Source organism: Podarcis muralis, chromosome 10, assembly GCF_964188315.1.
Source record: "Podarcis muralis chromosome 10, rPodMur119.hap1.1, whole genome shotgun sequence".
NCBI lineage: Eukaryota > Metazoa > Chordata > Lepidosauria > Squamata > Lacertidae > Podarcis > Podarcis muralis.
The window spans coordinates 25,236,131-25,263,383 of NC_135664.1; the positions used below are offsets into that span (position 1 = coordinate 25,236,131).

Sequence of the window (27,253 nt, forward strand, 5' to 3'; positions counted from 1 at the left end):
CCCGTAGGGCTCTGGATTTCATGGTTCTTTTGTCAAGGATTCCCCTTCCCTCCAGCCACATTAGGTTGCTCTGCCTGCTTGCAAATTGCATGTCTCCTGGCAGCGCATTGCAGACTAAAGACCTAAGTAATGTGAAATATCTTTTAAGCATTTATGCGTGCACATTTGGATGAATACAAGATAAAGTTGACTGCAAAGTCTTACTATGCTGCCGTCTGCTAAAATAACATGTAACAACGAGTTTTCCAGAAACACGAATGTCATTCTACTCTTACTATTGTTCCTGTAGAAACAGAATCATTCATTTTCGGTGGCCTAGGGACAAATGGTTACGAATGTAAGCTAAATGTTGGTTCTTCAAATGTTTTGGTTCCTAATGAGAAATTAAACTTTTGAAAGAGTTTTTTTTTAGCCCTGTGGTTTTTCTAAGTGCATCCTTTGAACTGCTGTTTTGAGAGGCAAGTTTGTGGTAAGGAGAAGTGGCAGAGTTTCCTTCTCTCTTCAGCCAGAAAGCTTTTATGAAGGATGAGCATTATCTTGAGCTGCAGTAGGGAATGTGGTCTGATAGGGGTCTCTCCTGGTCCAGTTTGTTGCCTTTATAGTCTGACACTTCTGGCTTGATCCTAACAAGCCATTAAGGTAGTATGGAATGCCTATGGTTTTCACATTAAATAGGTCAAAGAAACGATCACGTGTCTTAGATAGACCAGTGGTGAAATGAAATCAGACAAGACGACTCTGGAGAAAGGAAAGCAATTCAAAAATTGACAAAGACAAAGAACGGTGAAATCTTTAGCAGCTTACAGCTTTTGTCCCACAAAAGATGATATATAGATAGATATAGATATAGATATAGATATAGATGCCCAGCAGTTCATTGCTAACCATGGTACTGTTTGGTGTAATTTAAAATTGAAAAGGAGAAAAGATGGCGATGTTGGCGGTTGTGAAGCCAGAGAACTACCGTTGATTTCAAGTCAGGAACATATTGCATGCCAACAAATAGAATTCTAACATCAATGACTAGGTTGGCAAAGCGAAGTAAGCATAAGGATGATTGCAAAGAACTGGCAGTATTTGATGCAAGTTAAATCCTTCATCAGCTGAGGAGGCCCAGAATGCACAGAGTATTTAAACACACAGTACTGGAAAAACATCAATAGCCTCATTTGAAAACTTAGTCCTTGGTACTAAGCATAAAACAAGTAATCATGTGAGGTCTTTGTACCTTTTTGCATATAATCTTACTTATTTTGAAGTAAATTATTTGTGTAGGATGCAGGCCTGTGCACAATGACATGCGTGAAAGTTCTGCTAGTTTTCATGGCATTGGGTGAGTTGGAGCTTGGAGTGAGGCCTCTTAAGTGTGACAGATTCTCAGCTATGGTACACCAGCTGAGAACTGGATCGGCTAGAACGTTGTTTGCAAGACAAAAACTGCATTATTCGCAACATGTTTAAACAGGATGTGACAGTTTGTCAAGTACATTACAAACTTGGGTGTTATGCATTCCTTTAAATGGGGATGAGCAGTGCTTCTTTTTTCTAAAAATAAAATATGTTTAGGGATACTCTCATTTTCCTACTCATATTCCTACCCTCAGTAAGGCTAAACTTAGATTCACAAAATGTTTAGGGGTACGCGTACCCCCAGAAAAAAAAGCACTGGGGACGAGAAAACATCCAAATAAGTAATATAACTTTAATTGCCTAACAGAATCTAGGATTTCAAAAGATCAGTTACCGTATTTTTCTCTCTATTACACGCAGATTTTTTCTCCTAAAAAGGAAGGGGAAATGTCTGTGCGTGTTATGGAGCGAATGTGGGGGGGGGGTCCCTGGAGCCGATTAGGGGAGCGCAGGAACAAAAATCAGCAAAAATCAATCGTGCAGTTGTGTCGGAGAGGGAAACCTGAAAAGAGGAAGTGGTTGCTTTCCTGCATTCTGTCTCAGGGTCTTACTGCCCACCCTCCTCTGTTTCGTTGCTGTGTTTGCTCAAACGGAACAAAGAGCAGGCAAATCCCCTCCCCTCCAGGCAAGCAGAGGGGAAAGCAGAGGTCTTTCCTTCTAATTCCTCTCCGTGCTCCTCACATGCAGCCAGAAAACATGCAGGAGGAGAGAGAGAGCTGGCTTCGGTTTGTGGAAACTTTTGCCTTTTTTTCCTACCTCCCGTTAAATCCCTCTCCTGGTTTCTTAGCCAGCTGCTTCTCTGCACACCGCTCTCTTGTCCCTTCTGTGTTTTTCCTTCACTCCCCACTTAAAATGTAGTTACAAAGCATGGATCCACATGGATCCTCAGGATCTTTGCATTGGGCCACCCCAAATTCACCATCAGATCACATAGCAGCCTGCCCCCCAAAAATCACACACCCACTGTTGCCTGGGGCTGCAATGGTGCAAAAATGTGGTTAAAAAGCATGGATCCACATGGATCCTCAGGATCTTTGCATTGAGCTACCCCAAATTCACCATCAGATCACATGTCTGTGGCCACAGCATGAAGCACAAAAATGATACATCCACTGTTTCATTCAGAATTTTTTTCCTTGTTTTCCTCCTCTAAAAACGATGTGTGTGTTATGGTCAGGTGCGTGTTATAGAGCGAAAAATACGGTATTTTATACTCACAACAACTCTGTAAGACTGATTAGGCATAGGTATGCAACTGCGCTTTACTCAGAGTGGAGCCATTTAAATCAATTAACCTATCCTAGTAACGTTCATTCATTTCACTGGGTCTGCTCTGAACAAAACTTATTTGAATATCACCCAGTGAGCTTCATGCTTCTGTGGAGATTTGAACCTGGGTTACCCTGGTCCTCAGCCCAATACAATGACCACTTTTACCACATTGGCTCTCGATGATTAGTTGAACAAAATTGTGGCCAATGGTGGTTTTCACTGGTGTTTTGAAGGATGGAAGAATGTAGTCTGTATAGTTTATGGAAACTTTATTAAGCCTTCTGATGTCCTATGAGCAAACAAAATGTATGGTCTTAGGGAAAGTGTTTGGGGTGTTTTGGTTGGAGGGTTGGTTTTTCTTTTTTTTAGTAGTTTCTGGATTTTAAAATCTCTGGAATAAACCAATGGGACTTGTTTGTATTGTGTATTCAAAACATGAATATCACACAGAATGTTAACAGTCTTTCTTAGTGCTGAGGGAAGAGGCAATAAGTCAGGAGGTGATTGGTGGGGGAAAGGGTCCATCAGAAATAGATTTAAAACAGTGTATCAGTGATGGAATATATTTGAGAGGAGATTGGTGTCTTTTCATATATACATACAAAGCTTTCAGCTTTGCCAGCTATACTTCAGCCCTGATGACATTGATTGTACTTGGCAAATCTGAGCTAAGGATGATGGTTCTATATTAAAGCCTACAAGTAATTAGTCCTAGATACATAAATTTTAGAAATTGACATATTAACTTTTAGGAAAAGAAATTGGTTGTGCCAGAACAAATAAACAAAGCTAGTAATACACAAAAGTATATTAATAGCTTTCCCCCCTTGCTTTCCTTCATAAATTCTGTGAGTTGAAGAGATGTATTAATCAGAATATTTCATATCTCACATCAACATAACTAGATGCGAAATACATATTCCAGTAGCTTATAGACTCCTATTTCACAAGTTATTAAGATTTTATTATGCATCATTTATCTTGTAGTCTGCAGTTGGTTTTGTTGCCTTAATAAAAGAAAATAGATCATATATATAATTTAGCCAGGATCGTAACTAAAATATGTAATATTTTCTTCTTTTTCTAGTGTTATTATTACAACAGTATTATATCTTTCGGATGCCCTTCGTAAAAACTTCTTAAATGAAAGCTTTGATTACAAGGTAAGCTAGCGATTGGCTTCCGTAATAACGATCTTTTCCTCCTAAATGTCTGTTGGTTTCTTCCATTCCACTCTGTTGCTACGCTGGGCTTCCAGTGCAATGAGCTCTCCTAAATTTCATTCCCTTCCTGTAGTCTCTGGGTAAGCAATAGTACTGCCACAGATTTAGGCTGATCAATGATTAGAGGATCGCAATCCTGTGCTGAAAGTCTTTCAGAATATGACTTTGTAGGACTTCTATTTTAGTTCATTTGGAAGTTTTAGAATGATCTGCATTTTAGGTTATCCAGCTGACTGTACCTTTTCTTAGTTATTCTAATTTTTTAAGAGTTTTTTAGTTTTGTTCGTGGACATATGTGTTGTATTTACTGACCTGCTCATGGTGTTAAAATGTGTTTCATTGGAACTTTTGATCTTAACATTTTCCTTCCCAGCATCCCCCTGCAGTTATTTATTTATTTATTTATTTATTTATTTATTTACATGTCCCACTTACTTAAAAAAAAAAAAAAAAGCACTCATGGCAGCATACATCTAAATCATGGTCACCATAATGTTGCTCAGCTAGGGTTGCCATATGTCCTCTTTTTCCAGGACACATCCTCCTTTTCATGGGTAGAGTTGTCAAAGCAATCTATAGTTATAAGTGGAAGTTGGCAAATGTGTCCTATTTTTTGCTCCTCAAAATATAGCAACCCTAGCTGTAGTATCTCTTAATAGGAGGGAAACAACCACACTTTGTGTTTGCGGCCACCGAGACCATATAACACCGGTTCTGAAAGACCTACATTGGCTCACAATACATTTCCAAGCACAATTCAAAGTGTTGGTGATGACCTTTAAAGCCCTAAACAGCCTCAGCCCAGTATACATGAAGGAGCATCTCCACCTCCATTGTCCAGCCTGGACACTGAGGTCCAGCTCCAAGGGCCTTCTGTTGATTCCCTCACTGCAAGAAGTGAAGTTGCAGGGAACCAGGCAGAGGGTCTTCTCAGTAGTGGTGCCCTCCTTGTGGAACACCCTCCCATCAGATGTCAAGGAAATAAACAACTATCTGACTTTTAGAAGACATCTGAAGGCAGCCCTGTTTAGGGAAGTTTTTAATGTTTGATGTTTTATTGTGTTTTTAATATTCTGTTGGGAGCTGCCTGGAGTGACTGGGGAAACCCAGCCAGATGGGCAGGATATGAATAACAAACTATTATTATTGTTGTTGTTATTATTATTATTATTATTTACTTCCAGATATGGGATTCCTACTTTTACCTGGCTGTCATTTTTATAAACCAGTTATGCCTGCAGTTAGAGATGTTTACCCCATCCAAGAAGAAAAAGGTGTTAGAAAAGTAAGTATCACTATCACTACTGAACCAGAGAGCACTCAATATTTCTGTTACTCTTTGTTATGCAAAGTAAGGTAGTGGTCTTTGGGGGAAACTATCCTGTGATGTAACTTTTTTATAAAAGAAAAAGAAAAAGAAACCCACATTGCTGGATTTAAGATGCTTTAAAAAAACAACAACAACAACAGACAGGGCAATCATCACAATGGGCAATTCTTAACAGCTGAATTTATTGCTGACATAACTTAGAAAGCTTTCATATGCTTGAATGACCCTTGCCAGGAAAAGAAAAGGAATACTTTGGGTATTCTGTATGAACCATCCAAGCCCTTGGATGAAACCTGCCTGCTCCATCTTAATTATAAGTTATGTATTTCCTGTTTAATGCAAGGAATGGGGTTGATGTTCAGAAGAAGTACACATCCGGAATCAAAGAAAGGAGGTCTGCCTGTGAGAATAACTATATGTATAGCTCAAATTTTTCCTCACTGTTTTGTTGCAGTGATCCCCACTGCTGAAGACACATGCTGCTTTTTAAACTGAAGGCCTCATTACCTCTTTAGCAGCAGGAACTGTTATGGCAGGGAGGAAGACATCAGTTATGACTGCAGTTTTCTTCCACAAAAGCACACCCTTTGGAATTCCAGCTATCGTGTCTGTGTAATCTTGTGAGAACTCTATATTACATTGCAACCTGATAGCTGGACCACACTATGAAAATAATTCCAATTAAAAAACACATCTAGAAGCAGTTTTGGTTAAAAACATCCCCAAAGCAATTACAGTTAAAAATATTATTCTGTCCTATGATCAGGAGGTTGACAGGAGCAGGATTGTTCAGCCACATATTCTACAAGTACTCAAATTCCAGGAGCAAAATGCACAGCAGTTGCCCTTATTGCAAATGTGCAAAAAAGAGTGGTTTATGATACAGTGAAATGATCTGCCAAATAATCTTTGGTTTTTAAAAATATATCACAGATACGGCGATATGCGGGTGACAATGGGATGTGAAATCTTCAGCATGTGGCAAAATTTAGGTAAGATTCTTGGTTTTTCTTAAGATCCATATCTATATATATGTATAAAAACTGGAGTTGCTTTACTTAGAAAACTGTGCAAAAGCGTGACATACAGTATGTAAGCCTTAAGAAATGAAGATTCAGAAGTGATACAGATCTTATGTGTCGATCCTGAAAGCTTGCTCTTGCTTCCATATCCTTAAATTTGGAGGCAATACTTATTAATACACTGTTTTGAAGGATTGTGGTAAACCAGTGGCCACTAACATCTGGTGAATGCAGTTTCGTGGCACATCTGCAGAAGGTGCTTCAGACCTTGAAGCTGATCATTCTAATCAATATTTTGCTTGTTATCAACCATCACTCCTCCTCCTCCGTTCTAGACTACAAAGTCACAAGCAATGTTAATTCCAAACACCCAAATAGCCGGATGGAGTCAGGAACTGCAGTGAGAGCCTTCCTCTGTCAGTTGCCACTCTCACTCCCTGCAGGATTGTACAATCCCAGCTCTTCTAAGGAACACATGGGCAGAAATCGAGGATGGAGAAGGAGGAGAAATGCAGATTTCTTCTCCCTGTATCTTTCTTAAAGGTAAAAGTAAAGGGACACCTGACCATTAAGTCCAGTTGTGGCCGACTCTGGGGTTGCGGTGCTCATCTTGCTTTATTGGCCGAGGGAGCTGGCGTACAGCTCCCGGGTCATGTGGCCAGCATGACTAAGCTGCTTTTGGCGAACCAGAGCAGCACACGGAAACACTATTTACCTTCCCGCTGGAGCGGAACCTATTTATCTACTTGCACTTTGACGGGCTTTTGAACTGCTAGGTTGGCAGGAGCAGGGACCGAGCAACAGGAGCTCACCCCGTTGCAGGGATTTGAACCGCCAACGTTCTGATCGGCAAGTCCTAGGCTCTGTGGTTTAACCCACAGTGCCACCCACGTCCCTGTATCTTCCTTAGCCATTGCAAATAACAGTGTGGAGCTGAGAATTTTGACAAGGGTCTTATGTCCGTTTCTGCTTTATCAGGGCTAGATGGTCCCAGCTTCTTGAAGGTTGGGTGGTCCTGCAGATGCTGGACTACAACTGCCATGGTCCCTGCCCATTGGCCATGTTGGCTGAGGGTGCTGGGAGCTGTAGTCCAACAGTATCTGGAGAACCACAATACCCCACCCCTGCTTTCAGAAAAAGCTCAGTCCATAGAGGTTGGACTGAGGGTTCGAACCCCACGTTGGGCAAAAGATTCCTGTATTGCAGAATGTTGGGCTGGATGACCCTTGTGATGCTTTTCAACTCTACAATTCTATGATTCTGTGATACTCTAAAGAGGACACTCGGCAACAGTGTGATTAGACCACCCCTTCTAACACTGCCAAGGCGTTTAAGCATCTCCAGCTTTGCCAAAAGATGCGGAAGATGTTTGATTCAGAAACCTTGCTTGCAAGATGCCAAAGTCTAAAGATGCAAATGGTAATAATGAGCCAATAAAATCCTGTTTGTTACAAAGCTAATTGACTTGGTGGTGCAGCTGACAGTTTAAGAGACTAATATGCTGTAGCATTGGATAAGTATCTCTAGACTAAATGATTTATTGCAGAGTAATTTCTCCCTCCCCTAAGTATAAAAGACTGCTTGCCACTTAACAACAAGCCAGTTACCTAGATGACTAATTGGAGTCAATAAAAGGCTGCTAATCTCTTATCTAATTGCCCCACTGATTAACCATGAAATTGATTAACTGATTCAGAGGGCAATCCTATGGCAAGATGTGCTGGGATGAAGGCACATCTCCATCTCAGATCCCTGGTTCAGCTGGCATTAAGTTGCCACCTCTGGATCAGCCAAATATACGCTGGCATAACTTTCCTATTCTGGCTCAGCCAGCACCAAAGCTGGCTGAGTCAAGGCCACTGGAAGTCCCCCCAAAAGCGGTGTGCTGGGATTGGTGGTGTGCTGGGCCCAGAGAGCAGGGACTTAGGCTCAATCCCAAGCTTGTTCAGCTCAGTCACGTGACCTGGGAACCCAGCACAGAGCACTGTTTTAAAGGCTTGCTTTCTCTCTGCCAGGCTTAAATAGAGCAGCAGCAACTCCTCTGCTGAACAGGGTTTGGATCTGGCATAATGTTATGCCAGCTTAATTTACACTGGCTTGCTTCACACCAGCTTCTCAGGCATAGGATTGCTCCCTACGCGATTATCTGTTTACTGTTCTTTAATAGCAACAAGGACGCCCTTTTTTGAGGATATTCTGTTGTTGCATCTAAATGATTCATCTCAGTTCTCTTGATATTTGGTTAATGCACTTTGGTTACATGCTTTTTAAAGCACTTTGGTTACATGCTAAAGAAGCTAACCTTTAATGACTATATTTAGCAAGGTCATTAATGAAGGACCACCTTATTTAACTCATTAATGAATTGCTTCATTTTGGATAAGGTTATTTTACCCTAATGCTAAATGAATTACTACTTATTGTTGAATGAATTACAATATCAATGAATTAATGATGGTTCTAGCTAGTTGTCTTTTACTATTTTAATTTTGGATTAAGATACACATTTTACTGAAGCTTATGAAAGGGGTTAATTATTAGCTTATTCCATGTCACCACGAAATGATTTTATTCACTTGAATTTGTTTATGATTGCTTGTAAATAGTATAAATAGTCTTTGATTAAGGCTTATGAATTTAATAAGCAACTTATGATTAAGTGGCAAAAGGAGAAAATTGAGTATTGGATACTTCACCTCAGTTTACTTTTTAGGATTATTATTATTATTATTATTATTATTATTATTATTATTAAATTTATTACCCGCCCAGCACCCTAAGGTCCCAGAGTGAGTGACAACATTAAAACGCAGCATTACAACACAATATTAAAAACAGTTTACAGCAACTTACAGTTACAGAAATAAGTACACCTGAAGTGTCAAAAGCCAGGGGAAAAAGGAGAGTCTTCGGGATTCTCCGGAAACTGTATAATGAAGGTGCCAGATACACCTCCTAGAGGCGCAGAGACTCAGTTCTACAACTTGAGTCAATAAGTAATTTTGAATGCTTGTTTGCTGATGAGACTATTGACAAACAAAGTTTATATGGTCTATAATGAAATATTAGCTTAATAAAATGCAGAACTCACATGCTTTATGGATCACAGGGGGTGGGATGGAATGCAGATCCACGTGGAAATATTGTTTTGCTTCTTCCTTGACAGAATGCTGGAAAATAATGATGATGATGATATATATGCCCCAAATGATGGGCAGGCAATGGGCTATAAAATGTGTGTATGGTGGGTTTAGTTTAGTTTTTGTTTTTTAAAAAAACTGTTAATAGAATTTACTGAATTATTATTGTAGTAGACACAAATGGTATGTTAAATCCAGAGGGAAAATAATTGTACTTTGCCAAAAATAGTCCAATGAAATAAAAGGGCACGTTATACTGAAAGATAAAAAGGTAAAGGACCCCTGACAGCTAAGTCCAGTTGCAGATGTCTCTGGGGTTGTGGTGCTCATCTCGCTTTACTGGCCGAGGGAGCCAACATTTGTCCGCAGACAGTTTTTCCGGGTCATGTGCCCAGCATGGCGAAACCAGAGCAGCGCACGGAAATGCTGTTTACCTTCCTGCCAGAGCTGTGCCTATTTATCTACTTGCACTTTGACGTGCTTTCGAACTGCTAGGTTGGCAGGAGCTTGGACCAAGCAATGGGAGCTCACCCCGTCGCGGGGATTCAAACTACCAACCTTCTGAACGGCAAGCCCTAGGCTCAGGGGTAGGCAGCCTAAGGCCAAATCTGGCCCACGGGCGATCCAGGAATCAGCGTGTTTTTACATGAGTAGAATGTGTGTGTTTATTTAAAATGCATCTCTGGGTTATTTGTGGGGCATAAGAATTCGTTCATTATTATTATTTTCAAAAGGAGGCTGTGTCACCTGTGCTGGCCCTTGCTGGCTTGGGGGGCTGTGGTTGCTGCCCCCCCCCCATAATCTGCTACTCCCTGGGTGGGGGATATGCTTTGGATTTGTGAGTCACTGTCATTCAGCTCCAAGGCCCAGCCCTAGCTCTTATCACGAGATCCTTAGTAATATCATCATTTTTATTTGCGTGTTCATTATACATTGTTTGTAGTGGCATGCAGTATTATATTATATTCTACTGGAACTGCCAGTGTTGTTTAGAATGTAGATAAGCTCTTGTAACCTTCCCCCACCTAGAAAAAAAAGAATCATGTATTGATCTTCTGTATTCTGAAAAAACATACATTATAGAGAACTTGAAAATACTCCCACGAGCGAATTTGCTGTCAAGTTTCGTCTTGGAAAATAACAAGACTCTGAAGGGTGCCAAACCAATTATATGTGAATATAATGTGAAGGGTTATATTGAAGCAACACAATGCATGTTGTGCGCCACAACCCATGCCTGGGTCTCTCTATCTGTTGGTGCTATTAGCAGGGATTACTTCATCTGTTTGCTGCCATATCCATGCAGATTAGAAAATATTGCTAATCTGATGGGTAATGCTAGTTTGTTGCCAGAGAGAACATTGTTACTTCAGCCAACGTATTTTAGTAACTTCTTCATGGGCCATTGGGTGGTTCTCAAATTAATAAAACTTCTTTAATTCCAATTAAAGAAACACTCTTAGTGGCCAACTTTCACCCTTAAGTTGTTTTGTTTTTGTTTGTAAAGGGATTTGCCCCCCCCCCCCCCGCTAAGTTCCAGCTTCCTTTTCTACAGGTGAAATTTGCACTTCCATTGTTGTGACTACAAAATGGAGGGTGGGTGCACTTTTTTGCCTCTACCTGATGTGCAGGTGGGTACTCACACTTGCCCCAGTCTCTGAAGATTCAGGTACAAGAATACCAGAACAGCTTGTACCTCTAACACAAAAATGGCCTTTTAGAAAACATGTACTATGCAATCTTTGCTTGTAGTCCTGTTTGATCATTGTTTCTTGAGGATTTTATTTATTTTGTAGTCCCATTTGATTCATGTTGCATTCCAGTTAACAAGTCAGTCTGTGCGAATTGGTTTGGTAGAGAGACCCATTTCTTAGGAAAACACTTCAAGAAGGCCGAGCTATTTTTCTCCACATCCCTGTCCCAAAATCTCTGTGAGACATGAGCAGCCTCATCCATGTGTAAGATTAGGCCTATCTTTATCTTGTCCTTGGTTTCTTTCTCTTATATCTATTCGTAAAATGATCCACGCTGAAAATGTTATTGGACAAAACGTACTGTAGATCTTTATGACGTCAAATAACTCAATCCATCTTACAGTTGTAGCATTTCTGTTTTGCAGTATTTCATCCCTGAAAGTAGTTCAAGTCAATCTGGCTTTGTTTTCGTTTTAGGGGAACACAAAGTCCACTTCATCCCAGCACTGATTGGCCCATTCTTAGAAGTGACACTGATACCTCAACCGGATCTTCGAAATGTAATGATTCCTATTTTCCATGACATGATGGACTGGGAGCAAAGGCGCAGTGGCAACTTTAAACAGGTATTTTTATTTTTTATTTTGGTCAGCTGGTTAAGAGAAGAGAAATAATTCCCCGACCCCAATCGGTAGCCCTCACGCTATGCTATATTTTGATCCTGGTTTGCTTTAAGAGCCAGTGTGGTGTAGTGGTTAAGAGCGGTAGACTTGTAATCTGGTGAACCGGGTTCGCCTCTCCACTCCTCCACATGCAGCTGCTGGGTGACCTTGGGCCAGTCACACTTCTCTGAAGTCTCTCAGCCCCACTCACCTCACAGAGGGTTTGTTGTGGGGGAGGAAGGGAAAGGAGAATGTTAGCCACTTTGAGACTCCTTCAGGTAGTGATAAAGCGGGATATCAAATCCAAACTCTTCTTCTTCTTTAACTAACTCCAGTTGGAACAAACTAGTTTCCTGAGTTCATATATAAGGGGGTTTATTCCAAAGTAAAAACAGACATCACCCTCTCTCTCTCTTTTCATGTGTGAAGAAGGGATGTTGTCAGAGATTGGACTCAAGGGGATGAGATGGAAGAGGGATGGTGGAAATCACCCACCCCCACCTCGTTCTCCTGACCCTGCAGGAGAAGAGGAATGCAGCATTGATTACTTGAGGGGTTTGAGGAAGGTCACGACTCAGAGACAGACAAACAGAAGAGTTGGGAAGTGTTAGAAGAAGGGCAGGGGGAGGCAGAGGCAGAGCAGCCAGCTGACATGTTATCTGTGCTGGTCCCGTGGGTTAACTGTGAGGCGAGGTCCAAGTCCAGTCCGAGGTCGAAGGTGCAGTATGGAGGCAGTCCATCAAAGTTGAAGCTGGGTGCAGGGCAGGGAGCTGGGTGAGGTCAGGAGCTCCGGCAGGAAAGCAGGACACGGTGCAGGCAGGAACTGGCTAACAACAATGTTGCTCCTGCAACTTGGGACTGGGTCTGGCTGGCTTTTATCTGCCCCGAGGCATAGGGTGGCCCCAGTCCACAGGTGACTCGCCTCTTCTGGCCTGGAGGCGAGCACTCCTCCTGCGGGAACTTAGTTCCCTCCACCTCTCTGCCCTGAGCCTCTGCAGCTTAGGAGAGGCTGGAGGGTTGCCGGACCCAGAGGCAACCTCAGCTTCCCCTGACGGGGCTGAAAGTGGAGCACCTGCAGGCAATGGGTCCCCCATCACCTCAGGAGCCAGAGCAGACTCAGCTGGTGCCTGTACCTGAGGATCCAGCACAGGTGAGGACCCTTCAGGCTCAAGCCCCAGCCCCGGCTCAGCTGGTTCTGGAGGCGGGGAATCCTGTGCAGGCTGGGATTCCTCAGGTTCAGCATCTGAGTCCGAACCCCAGGCCATCACATTGTCACTGGAAAGTATTTCTGACCCCGCTTCTCCCAGAACTCTTGCTGCCGCCTGAAGCAAAGTTCTTAACCCGAGATACTATTTCTGGGTTAGTGGAGTCTGTAACCTGAAGCATCTGTAACCTGAAGTGTCTGTAACCCGAGGTACCACTGTAGTTGCCTGTGGCATGTAGTCATTTTCCAGGCAGCGTTTGAAATCCTAAGGCACTGCAGCAGGAGAAAAAACTTGAAAGAAAATGTCTGGCCTCCTATGCAACAGATAAGTAACGGCTGCACTTTTATTGCCTGAAAAAATGATTGTGTGGAAAGGTCCTGTTACAGGAAGTGCTTGTGTCAGTATATGTGTTATGGACCGAACTGTAGTGAATGCAAGGTTCTATCTATCTACTGTGATTTCTCACTAACGTGCCTCAATATTCACGCTTCCAAAGACTTGACCCTCATGACTTGTCAAGCCGTGTCACAATCCAATTCCTTTTTTTGCTACTTAAACAGTCTAAAGGATGCCAACTAAGGAAGTACTAAATGTGCCATCTGCTCTTGCAGTTTGTATCCTGCTCCTCGATGTCTCTTCAGACCATTTCTCTCTGTTCCCTTTCCTGCTGCTTCAAATAAAGCAAAGCCACAGCGTTTGAATTTGGGAAGTGAAGTGGCAAAATAACTGGAGAGGAGTTTGCACAGATATCTTGCGGGGGGGGGGGGAGGAGATTAAGGAATGAAAGTGGAGTGCAGTGAATGCAATATAAGCAGGCTATGGTAAACTGTCAGTTACTCTATCAGGGATAACAGTTTTCATATAAACAGGGTACAAGCATTCATATTTATCTGTGCATTATTCATTATCATGAAAGACACCGGCTATCATTCATTCCTTAATAATTCTACAGCAAGCCTTTTCTCTGGGTTTTTCGTTCACTAATTGTCTTTATTACTGTACAGGAGGCAATTTACAGATGCAATATTAACTGCAAAGAGCCACCTTGCTACATTTTCTTGATAACAAACACAGCCGTGTGTGTATTTAAGCAATGGTCCTTAGCTACCAAACTCATATTCCCCTAACTGCTCTTGTTTGCTGGGTTGAAAATTAAGAGCATCTTTCACTCGTCCAAGCACTATTGGAGGAAGGGTAGGTTTCCGTAGCAGTAGATCTCTGTTTCTCACCCAGTGCTGAAAGAGGCAGGCGGGTTATGATCATGTTAATCTAGGGATTTAGAGAAGGGGAATGGGGGAGAAAAAAGAGAGAGGCTTTTATGCTGATATACATATAGTTGTCTTTCATTTGCAGCCTGGGGTGGAATTTTGAGATGGGGAGTTAAGTTGCATTTGTTTGGCTCCATAAATAGCTGCCTTAGCAGCAGCAAACACCTGTAGTTTAAAGTCATGTTGCCCCTCTTAAATTGCTGCATATGTGCCATACATAAGAAGGCTCCTGTGCGATAATTTCTGCTCTACAAAGAATGGGAACAATGTAGGAATCTTACTTAAACGGTTAATTCTTCATATGAAGACAGTTGCGCAGGAAAGCCCTTTGTGGAAAACAAAAACCTTTTAAATAGTTTAGCCAACAGTGTATATACCCTCATTTTACATGCAGACATATGTCACTTACAGGTGGAAGCAAAACTGATTGACAAATTGGATAGCTTGATGTCAGAAGGCAAAGGTGACGAAACATATCGAGAGCTCTTCAATAGTATGTGAGTAATAAATGTCCTAACTTTACGGATTGTTTTGTGATGGAGCGCAACTCCAGTACTGAAGGGGCAATGCTTTGTCTTATTGCAATCTCTTTACCAAAATCTCTTTACCAAAACGAGCGAACAAGTCTTGTCCTTGTGTCTAATTACTAAGATTGTTGGGGTTTTCTGTTCGTTTTGAGAGCTAGTTCTTTTCTCATTCATTTAATTGTTAAAACTGGAAATGCTGACTAAGAGCTCAAACAATATGTAGTATTTTGAAAAGCAAGACTTTCAAGAAGGTATTTATTAAACATCTCTGTCTCTCTTTTGCTAAATTTTCTCACATAAAAACCCTATATTAAAAGTAAATAAGTTTCCCGCAGAGAATAAATATTATACTGTTATAATGTGCAACGCAGTGCTAAAATTTTAAATATTTAGTGTAAAATGTGAAGTAAAGGGTTTATTTTTCTAGAGAACATGCATTGAGCTAATATAGTTGTTAATTCTATGTATAACTTAAAGAAGATGGGGCACAAACAAATTAGATTGGCATTTTTAAGCAACATTGATTTCAATGGAAGTGATAAGCAAATACTTGCATATTTGCTACTGAAATCATTGGCATGAATGTGGCACAAATTTAAATGGATTTTTTTGTATTTTCAAAAATAATGGTTTCACATTTCCCATCTTTTCATTTGAAAGGAGTCAATGATATACCTAGAATCATAGACAGCTATGTCTTGCATCTTTTACCCTCACAATATTAGTCGGGGGGGGGGGGGGAATAAAGTACTTTGAGAAAGCTTATGAAGTAAAACAGAAAAATTAGCACATTTTGATGCAGTAGGTATGAAGCTTAATTTTTCATCATGTCTCCATTTTACCTGTCAATTGCTACATACCATGACTTCCAATAGTTCAAGAAAGTATGATAGAACAAACAGATGTTTTGACTCTAAATGCCAATTAGACAAGAGAGGGTTAGAAACATAGCTAATTGGATGTAATAGCTGCCATCCAAATATCTTTATAGACAGACTATTGACTACCAAGGCAGAAATCAGCTCCGCTAATTGGGCCCTACTCCAGTGTAGGCAGGACTATTACCTCACATGCTCTGAGCGTGAGGGACAGCAACTCAATTTTTGTCTCTGCACAAAAACTGTGAAATGTTTAAATATCAAGATAGCTTTCAAGTCCCCAAAGATTGAACATCTATTATAAAAGTATCTTCTCCCCCTCTCCTTTCTGATTGATGGTGATACCACTTACAAAGAAAGAAGGAACATACATCATCCCTTTTAAGGTGAAATGGCACAATGAGAACACCTGTGAATGCTCTCTGCCTTGGTCTAGATTCTAGCTTATAGAAAGTTTACTCGTGGTTCATATGCAATCTCGCACAACGTCCTGCCTGTGTCCAAAATGAATATTCAGCTCAGTATGTGCCCTCACCTGTTCTATTTGAAGTTCTGAAGAGCATTGCTGATAAGCTGAAAATTGTATTTTAAATGTATGTTATATTAGAGTCAAACAGCCATACACATTTCATCTCTGTAGTATATGCAGTAGGGTACTTTGGAATGGGAACTTACTGTGTGTCAAACCCCATTGGTAGTGTTGATATAAGAGCAGATTGGTTAATGTCTGATGAGCTTGACAATTGCAATCATCATCATCATCATCATCATCATCATCATCATCATCATCATCATCTTATTTATACCTCGCTCATCTGGCTGGGTTGCCCGAGCCACTCTGGGCATCTTCCAACATATATAAAAATATAAAAAACTGTCAAACATTTTAAACTTCCCGATATAGGGCTGCCTTCAGATGTCTTCTAAAAGTCAGATAGTTGTTTATCTCCTCGACATCTGATGGGAGGGTGCCAGAAGGTGGGTGCCACTACCGTGAAGGCCCTCTGCCTGGTTCCCTGCAACCTCACTTCTCACAGTGAGGGAACCACCAGAAGGCCCTCGGAGCTGGACCTCAGTGTCTGGGCTGAATGATGGGTGTGGAGACGCTCCTTCAGGTATACTGGGCCAAGGCCGTTTAGGGCTTTAAAGGTCAGTATCAACACTTTGAATTGTGCTCGGAAACATACAAGCATATGCAAGGATCTGAACTTGAGGCCTAAGTTGTAATATCATTAACAAAAGGGAATTAAAAAAAAATCCAGGTGTCTGTGTTATGCTTTGTGTTCAAAATCATTTCATTCACCCATTATTTAAACAAAATATTTCCATCGTGTTCCAATGGGAACCAGTGCTTGAAATTAAAGCTTCAGTCCCACTTGTCCCATTGAATGCAGTGAGTGGTATTCAACTAAGTTTTACTCAGAGTAGACACCACCCTTAGGGATTTGCTTCCAAGTCATTATACATGAATTGGGCTGTAAGCTGAGGCAATACTAGAAGCATGTACACTGTAGTTAAAGCTTCACAAAGTTCTAGGGTAATCTTTGACTGGTTTTCACTTTTTAAAGCTTGGAGCAACAGATTTAAAAAGTAGCTTCTAGTGACCCCCCGTTGTAAAGAGGGCACAGATAGACTTTATTATGATAATGTGTTTTTATTTTTAACTGAACTTGCCTTGCGGTTCTTGAATTATGGAACAAATCATAAAGCATTAAAATAAATAAATCCCTAGGACAATTCTGTTTAAAAAATTCAGGTATTTATTGATTTCAGAAACAAATCACCCACGTCACCTTCATTTAAAAAAAAATTGTTTGGAGACCAGTGCTACTTAAAACTCTGTTATAATGAAATATCCTGCCAAATTGTAGCTATCAGTCTTCTAGCCAGTTTCAACGGGGGAGCTCTGAAAAGTCACAGATATTGCTGACTTGGAACTAAGAGGTGTACTAAAAATGGAGGAGAGAATGGTTTGTGGCTCTGACTCTCCAGGTATCCTTTATCATGAAATCATGGAAATTTCAAAGCAATAATGCCCTACGTTTTTTGTTTTTTGTTTAATGTTAGAAGAACACGGCTCTTTTGAAGCATAGACTTTAACAGTTAACATATTCCCATCAGAAACCTTTTAATGATTGGAGCATTTGTTATTTATTTCATTTTATTTATTTTTTGAGTATTGCACATGTATTTTCACATATCAAGCCAAGCTCTGTAGAAATTTCTACAACCTTGAAAACTGATTGGTTAAGATTTATATAAACTCTTTCCTCACCAAAATGTAGACATTGCACATAGATAACTTTTCACTTATTAAAAGCAGAAAAACAAGTGGCACATGACACAAAGTTCAAATGTCATGATAATTTGGTGTGCAAAATAGAAGAAAAATACCTGCTCTCAAGAGAGACTTCCAACATTTGTAAGGTAAAGGGACCCCTGACCATTAGGTCCAGTTGCAGATGACTCTGGGGTTGCGGTGCTCATCTCGCTTTACTGGCTGAGGGAGCCAATGTTTGTCTGCAGACAGTTTTTTCCGGGTCACGTGGCCAGCATGACTAAGCTGCTTCTGGCGAACCAGAGCAGCACACGGAAATGCCGTTTACCTTCCCGCTGCAGCATTACCTATTTATCTACTTGCACTTTGACGTGCTTTCGAACTGCTAGGTTGGCAGGAGCAGGGACCGAGCAACGGGAGCTCACCCCGTTGCAGGGATACGAACTGCTGACCATCTGATCAGCAAGTCCTAGGCTCTGTGGTTTAACCCACAGCGCCACCCGCGTTAAACAGAACATCCCAAAGAATCTTTACGGATAAACTTCCTGAACTAAATAGCTGACTGGATACATTCCAGTTACAATGGTGTTTAGGTGCACTTCCTTTTTGTATGAAGAAAAAGACAGAGATATAAAATCCGACAAAATGGAGATTAGATGATGTTGTGATACTTTTTTTTTTAATTAGAGAATCACTCCTGAAAATTTGTTGCAATTTCATTAATTTTAAATTAGTCAGTGTGTTGCTCACATTTCATTAGGCATTCCTGTGGTATAGTCTTAACACAACACTTTTTGTATGCATAGATACCAGTCTTCAACACTATGGTGCAATGTCTGATTTACATTAAATGAAAATTGTCTTTGGTTGAAGAAGTAGTTCATTATACTTGCAACATCTCAAGCATAGCTGTGGTGGTGATAAACCACAAGAGTGAAGTTTCTGATAGACAATTTTAGTCCAGGAGCTCTTGTGACAATCTCAAGCATAGCAAATTTCATGGAGATTTTTTCTAATATCAATGGTTTCACAGGACCTTTGTGACACCTCTCCATCTTGCACACAGAGTTGTCATTGCTTGAGGTGAGGCTTTTCCATGTGGCCCAGAGTCTTTAGATCTAAGTAGCAGCATAATTGCAAAGTGTTGTTGCTGTTTTATTAATTAAATTTGTATACTGCCCTTCATCCACAAATCACAGGCTGGATCACAACATAGAAATACAAAACGAGAACACCAAATACACAATAAAACAAACAAACCAATAACCCACCTATCACGAACACATAGAATCTTAATCAGCCAAACGCCTGGTTATAGAGAAATGTTGGCTAATCCATATCACTTCTGAGGGATTATAGCAGCTCTCATTTTGAGATGTTTACGCACCTTCAGCAAGTGTTTTTGAGAGGCTCTTTTGTCAGGAATGTTTGCTTTGTACATTATCTTTGAAAGGTCAGCAAGGCAAGCGGTCAACCAGCAGAATCTCTAATCTGTCCCAATTGCCCAGTGCCAGGAACTCACACTCAAGCCACACCCTCCCCCCCAAAAAAACACCTGGACAGAGAGAGCTTGGAAAGAGAGAGAATCTGCATAGACCACAGCAATTTCCCCTCCCCAACTCTCAACTGTGCCCTGATTCTGCACCTAGTACCCGAATGCCATGGGCACAACTGGGTGAGACCAACTCCACCCGGTTCCACCACCCAGGGTTACAGAGTAATTCATAATCAAATCATGGATGAGGGAGATCTTAATCACAGCTGACTTGGCATTCAGCAACAGCAGCCATTGTTGCTTGTTCAGATTTAGCACAGATACCCCACAAACAGCCCATAAGTAAGCACATTTCCTATTATTATTATTATTATTATTATTATTATTATTATTATTATTATGCACCCACTACAGCTGACACGGTTTCTGTTGCCTCTGTCATAGAATTGTAGAATCTTAGCGTTGGAAAGGACCCCAATGGTCATCTAGTCCAAACCCCTTCAATGCAGAAATCTCAGCTAAAGCATCCATGACAGATGGCCACCCAACCACTACAATACAGGATATGGCACAAAGAACCACTCTTGCTTTTTCAAACTATATATTTTAATTATTTTTTTTACATAACTCTATACCGGTGCCAAGCAAGGATTGTTGCTGAATGCTGGCAATCTAGCTGCAGGTTAAAGAAGCACCATTCTGGGTGTTTGGAAAGCAAACAGGCCTCTGGAGAAGGATCAAAGGAAGATGGAATAAAAGATTACAGTAAAGCATGCAGAAGAGTTTCTGCTTCGCGGTGTGCAGGAGAGAACACCAGCTTAGCTGGAATACCCTTCTTCTTACTTCCTATCGAGATATTGCCCGAGGAAGCGGAGGCTTGTTTTCGAGAGGCTCTCTTGTCAGGAATGTTTGCTTTGTGCATTATCTTTGAAAGGTCTGCGATGCAAAGGGTTTGCACGAATTCCTGGTCGGGGGGAGGGAGACAGGGAGGGAGGCAGGACCTACCCACATGATATACTGGATGCAAAAAATATAAACTGAAAGTAAGCCTGTATTTAAATTGGCTAATCCATATCACTTCTGAGAGATTATAGCCGCTCTCATTTTGAGATGTTTCTTCACCTTCAGCAAGTCTTTGATATTTGGCAGGGGAGAAACCTCCAGGCGAGAGAACATTTTTCCCTCGGCGCAATTTCCTAATCCCCTCAGCACTTCTTCATGAATCCAGTTCGTTTTTCTGAATACGTTAAAATAGATGAAGCCCAACCTTTCGGTACCCTAATTTATGTCACTCAAGGCAGTGGCAGAGCTTCATGCTCCGCTACTGGGGGGTGGAGAGCAGACGGGGGCGTGGCTGGTGCGTGTCCCGGGGGCGTGGCGTGCGTCCTGGGGGCGGGGCATACCGCCTGCAGGAAGCTGGCATTGGCTTCGGCTTTCCAGGACATGGGCATCTCCCTCAAATGCTATGGAGTTGACTATATGGCATACAGGAGTGGAACTGGCCATCACTTGATTACATAGCTGTCAACGTTTCCCTTTTTTTTAAGGGAAATTCCCTTATTCTGAATAGGATTCCTCACAAGAAAAGGGAAAAGTTGACAGCTGTGCTTGATTATGGGATCAAGAGCTATGTGTAAGCAAGCTGAAGTGTGACCTAAAAATAATTTGGACTGCAACAACATGAACAATATTTTCCTTCCCTCAGTGCAGACATGTCAGGGCAGTATAGTTCAAGCTGTTGAATAGGATGTGCATGTTTGACTATTAGGTTGGCCATATGTCCTGCTTTACAGGGAATAGTTCTCTATCTGTAAAGCTTCCTGAGAAATGTCCTCTATTCGAAGGGCTATCCGTGTCAAGTACAGTTCAAGTACAGTTTTGGACTACTGCAATGCGCTCTACGTGGGGCTACCTTTGAAGGTGACCCGGAAACTACAAGTAATTCAGAATGCGGCAGCTAGACTGGTGACTGGGAGTGGCCGCCGAGACCATATAACACTGGTTCTGAAAGACCTTCATTGGCTCCCAGTATGTTTCTGAGCACAATTCAAAGTGTTGGTGCTGACCTTTAAAGCCCTAAACGGCCTCGCCCAGTATACTTGAAGGAGCATCTCCACCCCCATCTTTCAGCCTGGATACTGAGGTCCAGTGCCGAGGGCCTTCTGGCAGTTCCCTCATTGTGAGAAAGGAGGTTACAGGGAATCAGTCAGAGGGCCTTCTAGGTGGTGGTGCCGTCCCTGTGGAACGCCCTCCCATCAGATGTCAAGGAAATAAACAACTATCTGACTTTTAGAAGACATCTGAAGGAAGCCCTGAATAGGGAAGTTTTTAATGTTTGATGTTTTATCGTGTTTTTAATATTCTGTTGGGAGCCAGCCAGATGGGAGGGGTATAAATAATAAGTTATTATTATTATAGGCAACTGGGTAGTGTGTGTCTCACACAAAATGTGAAGGAACATAAACTTTTTTTCTCCCATCCCAGGAATACACTTCTGTGCTCTCAGACCATTATGCAGTTAAAAAAATCTGTTAAATAATTACTCATTGCGGGTCTTGGGACCAGGCTTTTAAGGAATGTTAGGCTGGTCCAAACTGCCAATTGCTGACATTGTAGAATCTTAAGTGCAAAGGGTAGCCCAGCATAGCTTTGGGTTATCCAAGGGCTATTTAAAAGCCCTTGGGAATGTGGCAGTTGTGGGGAGCATGTTTGAAAAGTTTGCCCATGGAATCTCCCAACCCATGGTGAGCCAGTCGTTGCCAGAGCATTAGCATTTTTCAGCGGGTGGTTGAAGTCAAATTCTGCACTTGGTATGTACAACTGGCTTTCCATATGCTGGTGGATGCCTCCACTGTGCACTCAGATGGTGGTGTGAATAGCTCTTAGGTATGTTTGGTTCTCCTTTCCATAAGTTTCTGGTGTTGGTTGTAGTGCTTTGACCTAAGAAACATAAGCGGGTACTTCAGTGCTGTTGCTTTGGAATGACTTAACCATCCCCATGTCTGTTCCCTTTCTAACACGAGCATGACAATGGACTGTATCACCTTCCCCAATGTGTCCAACATCCCCACTTTTACAAAATACATACCAGTAACTATATAGATCCTCAGGATTCAGTCAAAGGCAAGGGAACTGGAATGGGGGAACAACTAGTTTTTCACAGAGAGCGCACAGGAGAGGGAGGGAGAGATCTACAAATGCCCAAAACACATTAAGAAACCCAGAATCCTTGTTTATGATTTGTGGGAGGGGGACTTGTCCCTGGAGGATACCTGTGTTATCAACATAGAAATGTTTCAAAGCTTCTCCCAAGACACTTCTGCAAACGGCATAGTTGCGATGGGGTCTTGAGTGCTTGTAGAATCACCTTTGGGCAGCTCTAGGGTTCTAGGGCTCAGCCTTGGAATGTGAGAGGCAATCCTGAAGGACAAAGTCTCTGTGAGCATATGTCATGTGCCCTTCTGAGGCTTGCATGCATCTAGATTTGGGGAAAGGACTTCCGGAACAACCCCCAGCCCCTCTCATTTTTAGAAACTAAGCAAATGCTAGCCGTTGCTCATTGGTATTATTGTCAGTGCTTCTATTTCTGTATTTTCATATTACTGCTGGGCTCAGAACCTTTCAATTCTAACTGACCTGGAGCGTTTGGCTAATGTTTGCCACCAAGAAGCTACCAATTATTTAACAGTTAAATGAATGAGATTGAAATGCATAAATAACACCAAGCGAAAGGAAAGTGTTTGGGTTAAAAAAGAAAAAAAATTCTCCTCAGGAAAAGGCTTTTCCTGTGGCAGTTACAATGCAGTAAATTGTGTGGGTGCAGAACTACTGTCGACTAAAGTACGGAGGGGGGGAAAATCCTACATTGAGAAGATTTGAAATCTCATCGAAAGGGAAGCAGTGAGATGGGAAATGCTCTCTTCTAGGTAACAAAATCTTCAGTTTCTTTTCTTGATGTTGAAATACAGGTCTAATGAATAGCACAAAGGGGTGAGCATGCAATAAATCCCGAATCTTCTGTGTGTAAAGGTTGTGAGATGTCTAGATATATTTGGAAAATAGGATGCTTTCTCTCTGTGTGTGTGTTGTCTTGAAGTTGGCTAACCTAAAAAAAATTCAATTTGCCTTGTCAATGCTTCCTGGAGTAGAATTCCACTCTTTGGTCCTTATCCCAGGTAAGAGAATATTTGCAATTGTGCTTAGTTTGAAGGAAATAATAATAATAATAATAATAAAATCTGTGAATGAGCAGATACTGCTAAGGCATTTTTGGGTACCTTTGAGTATAAATTGGTTGTTATGGAGACCGGTAAAAATAAATGCTGATATTTTGCCCTGGGTTCATTCCTTCCAGCTTGCTGAAGAAAATTGAACGCGAAACATGGAGAGAAAGTGGCGTTTCATTAATCGCCACTGTAACCCGTCTTATGGAGAGACTGCTGGACTACAGGTGAGCAATTACTGCATGATTTATAGCAAGAAATATGCCATGGTCTGAAAGTCTGGTGCCAGCATTCCTTCAAGAAAATGATCATTAGCTAGAATATGAAAGCACACACACACAACATCAGATACCAAGTTTTCTGGAGTTCATAATTCAATGTAGGGTACAAGGGGTAAGCCACATGTTTGATTGCCTCCCCCACCCCACCCCACCCACACAAAATTATCCTTGCCTGTCGAGAGCTTATGTGCCAGGAAGAAGAGTTCTCACCACCTTCCTGACATAATAGTTTTCTATGTAAAAGGTTCTCCTCCCAAAAAATAAATAAATCACAGAACATTAGTAGAACGCCGTGGTTCTGCATATGTAGATCAGCTCTAAGAATGACTCTTATGCTAGTGCAAATCAGTCTCACGTTGCACTAATGTGCGCCTCAGCTGTGCACTAGGTCTGATGGTATTACATCAGGCATATTGCCAGTGTCAGGTTGGGTCTTACTGTGCATCTTCTGATGGGTCCTGTACGGAATGCATTGCAACCCCCTCCTCACTTTTGACATCTGTAGGAGCTGTGGCAACAGGCACAGCCAAGAATCGAGGACGAATTGTCTTAGGTTCTGCACATTTGGCGTAGAGAGAGGCCATCTGTGGCCTGAAAACATGATGGCAACTAGACAGAGCAGACGAAAGATGTAGGAGGCAGGTAGCGCTAGTCTAAATTTTTCATGTAAGCCACGGATCACTTGAATCCAAAGAAAGAAAGAGTCCACATCTGTCCAGCTTTTCCTTTGGTGGTACCAGTCTTGCAGGTGGTCTGTTTAGTTCGATAGCAATTCCAGGCATTGGAGAGTGGTGAATAGCATATTGCAGCTCTCCTTGCTTTGCAGGGCCTGCTCTCAAAGAAATGCAAAAGATCTCTGGCTGTGCATTTGTTCTTTATATAGTTGTAACCTTTCTGGTGACCCTGTGCATCACATCCTTGTTGCAGATTGAGGGGTGGGGTGGGCAGGAATCAGGCTTGCCCTAAGGCCCCCTTGAGGGTATATGGCAAAGGCAAGAATCAAATCGCTACCCTGCACCATAACTCCTTTCTACTGTGGGGACTGAGCACAGAAAGATTGGCTGCATTCTTCCTGCCTATAACATTCACTTGTGAGCGAGCATTGTTCAGCTCAGTGGGACTTAATTCCATGCCAACATGCTTAGGGCTGGGCTGTGTGTGTTTTTAGATGAGGCCACGCATGAAATCTTCATTGCCAGAACCTAAACACAGGATCATCTTGAAATTCCAGTCCCCTTTCTAATTCTAGACTGTGGAAAGTCTCACTCCATATCCCCCCCCCTTTTTGGTTTTTCATTTTTATAACAATATTTTTTATTGATTTTCATTAAATAATGCACAAAAGGAGCTACAGATACATTGAGTTTCCCCTTTTCTCCAAACTTCTTCCCTCCCTCCCACAGCTCACTCCATATCCTTGAAAGAGGACGATCTGAACCATATTTGTTGTCCTTGCTTTCAATTTCATAAGATAGTCAGGTTATTAAAGATTTACAGTGTAGATCCAGAAAGATGCTTGGGTATATATGGTGGGATTTATATTATTATTAAACAAACAAACAAAAACTAGTGCATGTATACAATGCTTTACAGAGGAGGAGAGGATCTGTTCTTACCACTTAGGTCTTCCAGTTGACAGGGGTAGAACAAACTCTTGCCCATGGACCCATTGTTTAGTATCATAGCTCCACTAGCTTGGGCAAAAAGAAATATGATTTAGGATGGAAGCTGCAGTGTATCCTTCTGGGGCTGGGTTTCCCAAACTTGGGTATCCAGATGTTTCTGGACTACAACTCCCATCATCCTTAGCTAGCAGGACTAGTGTTCAGGTATTGTGGGAATTGTAGTCCAAAAGCAGCTGGAAACCCAAGTTTGGAAAACCCTGTTGTAAGGCATGGGTGGGGAATCTTTCTCAGCCCAATGGATTAATTCTTGTTTCAGCAACCTTACGGACAACATGTGCCAGTGGTGGCCAGAGTCAGAGGCAAAACAAATGATGAATTTAGTTTTGTACAGTAGGTTAGACAAGCGGATTGGCAAGGCAGCTACAGCAATGGCTGAGATAATGTCGTGCTAAAGACCAATACCAAGATGAAGGTCTATTGGGCTTGTGTGTTGAGCACACTGCTTTATGGAACTTAACACTGGGCAGGAGCAACACCTCATTGCCTTCCGTATGTTCAGTGTCAGGAAGATTTTGGGCATCACATGGCAGGACAGTGTCTCAAATAAAGATGTGCTCTTCAAAGCCCACATTCTCAGCATGTTTACACTTCTGTCTCAGCGACATCTGCGCTGGCTTGGTCATGTACACAGAGTGTATGATGGCAGGATCCCCAAGGTTGTGCCTTACAGGGAGCTGGCTTCATGCACCAAACCCATTGGCAGACCAACTCTGTGTTATAAAGATGTCTGCAGACATGACATGAAGGCTGGCAACATTAGCCCCACAGTGTGGGAATCCCTTGCAGATGATCACACTGCCTGGAGACCGTCATTCATGCATCCACAGCAGTGATCAGAGGAGAAATGACTGCTGCGAGGAGCGCAAAGAGAAGAAACACCGTAATGTATCTGTAACAGTGAAACCAGACGCCTTTGTCTTCCCCCGGCTGCAATGAAACATGTTTCTACCATATTGGTCTCTACAACCACAGCAGGTGCTGAAATTCTCCAATGGTTTGACCCCGATGGTGCACTCTTCTGTTGTCTCTCAAGACAGATGAATGGCAACAACAACAACAACAGCAACAACAACAACAACAACACACACACACACACACACACACCCCATTGTCTTTTACCCTGGAATGCAAGAAACATGATCAGAGTTCCAGGATACATTCCAGCCAGCCAAAGCACTCATGAAAAGTGTGATTCATGGTCAGTGAGGGTTACGGCCTGTGTTAAAGGTAAAAAGGTAAAGGACCCCTGGGCGGTTAAGTCCAGTCAAAGGCGACTATGGGGTTGTGGCGCTCATCTTGCTTTCAGGCCGAAGGAGCTGGTGTTTGTCCACAGACAGCTTTCTGGGTCATGTGTCCAGCATGACTAAACTGTTTCTGCCACAACGGGACACCACGACGGAAACCAGAGCGCACGCAAACGTCGTTTACCTTCCCACCACAATGGTGCCTGTTTATCTACTTGCACTGTGTGCTTTTGAACTGCTAGATTGGCAGGAGCTAGGGCAGAGCAATGGGAGCTCACTCCATCATGGGGATTCGAACCACTAACCTTCCAGTCGGCAAGCCCAGGAGGCTCAGTGGTTTAGCCCACAGCACCACCGACGTCCTGTGGAGATGCATTGTGGCTAGGGAAGCATGTGTCTTGGAAAAGATGCCAAGA

At 42.0% G+C, this 27,253-nt stretch overlaps 1 protein-coding gene across 7 annotated transcripts in view; it reads left to right on the forward strand.

Annotated features, from left to right (window-relative positions):
• DOCK4 (dedicator of cytokinesis 4) overlaps positions 1–27,253 on the forward strand; it is a 245,305-nt gene that overhangs the window by 175,603 nt on the left and 42,449 nt on the right. For 5 of the 7 annotated variants that reach the window (XM_028746679.2, XM_028746677.2, XM_028746681.2 and 2 more), the window contains 7 exons: positions 3,770–3,845; positions 5,090–5,190; positions 6,169–6,227; positions 11,569–11,717; positions 14,638–14,723; positions 23,553–23,579; positions 23,759–23,854. In XM_028746679.2, coding sequence (XP_028602512.2) covers positions 3,770–3,845; positions 5,090–5,190; positions 6,169–6,227; positions 11,569–11,717; positions 14,638–14,723; positions 23,553–23,579; positions 23,759–23,854 — 594 coding nt within the window. The remainder of the gene's footprint in view (positions 1–3,769; positions 3,846–5,089; positions 5,191–6,168; positions 6,228–11,568; positions 11,718–14,637; positions 14,724–23,552; positions 23,580–23,758; positions 23,855–27,253) is intronic. The other 2 variants (XM_028746680.2, XM_028746683.2) reach the window with 1 other exon arrangement.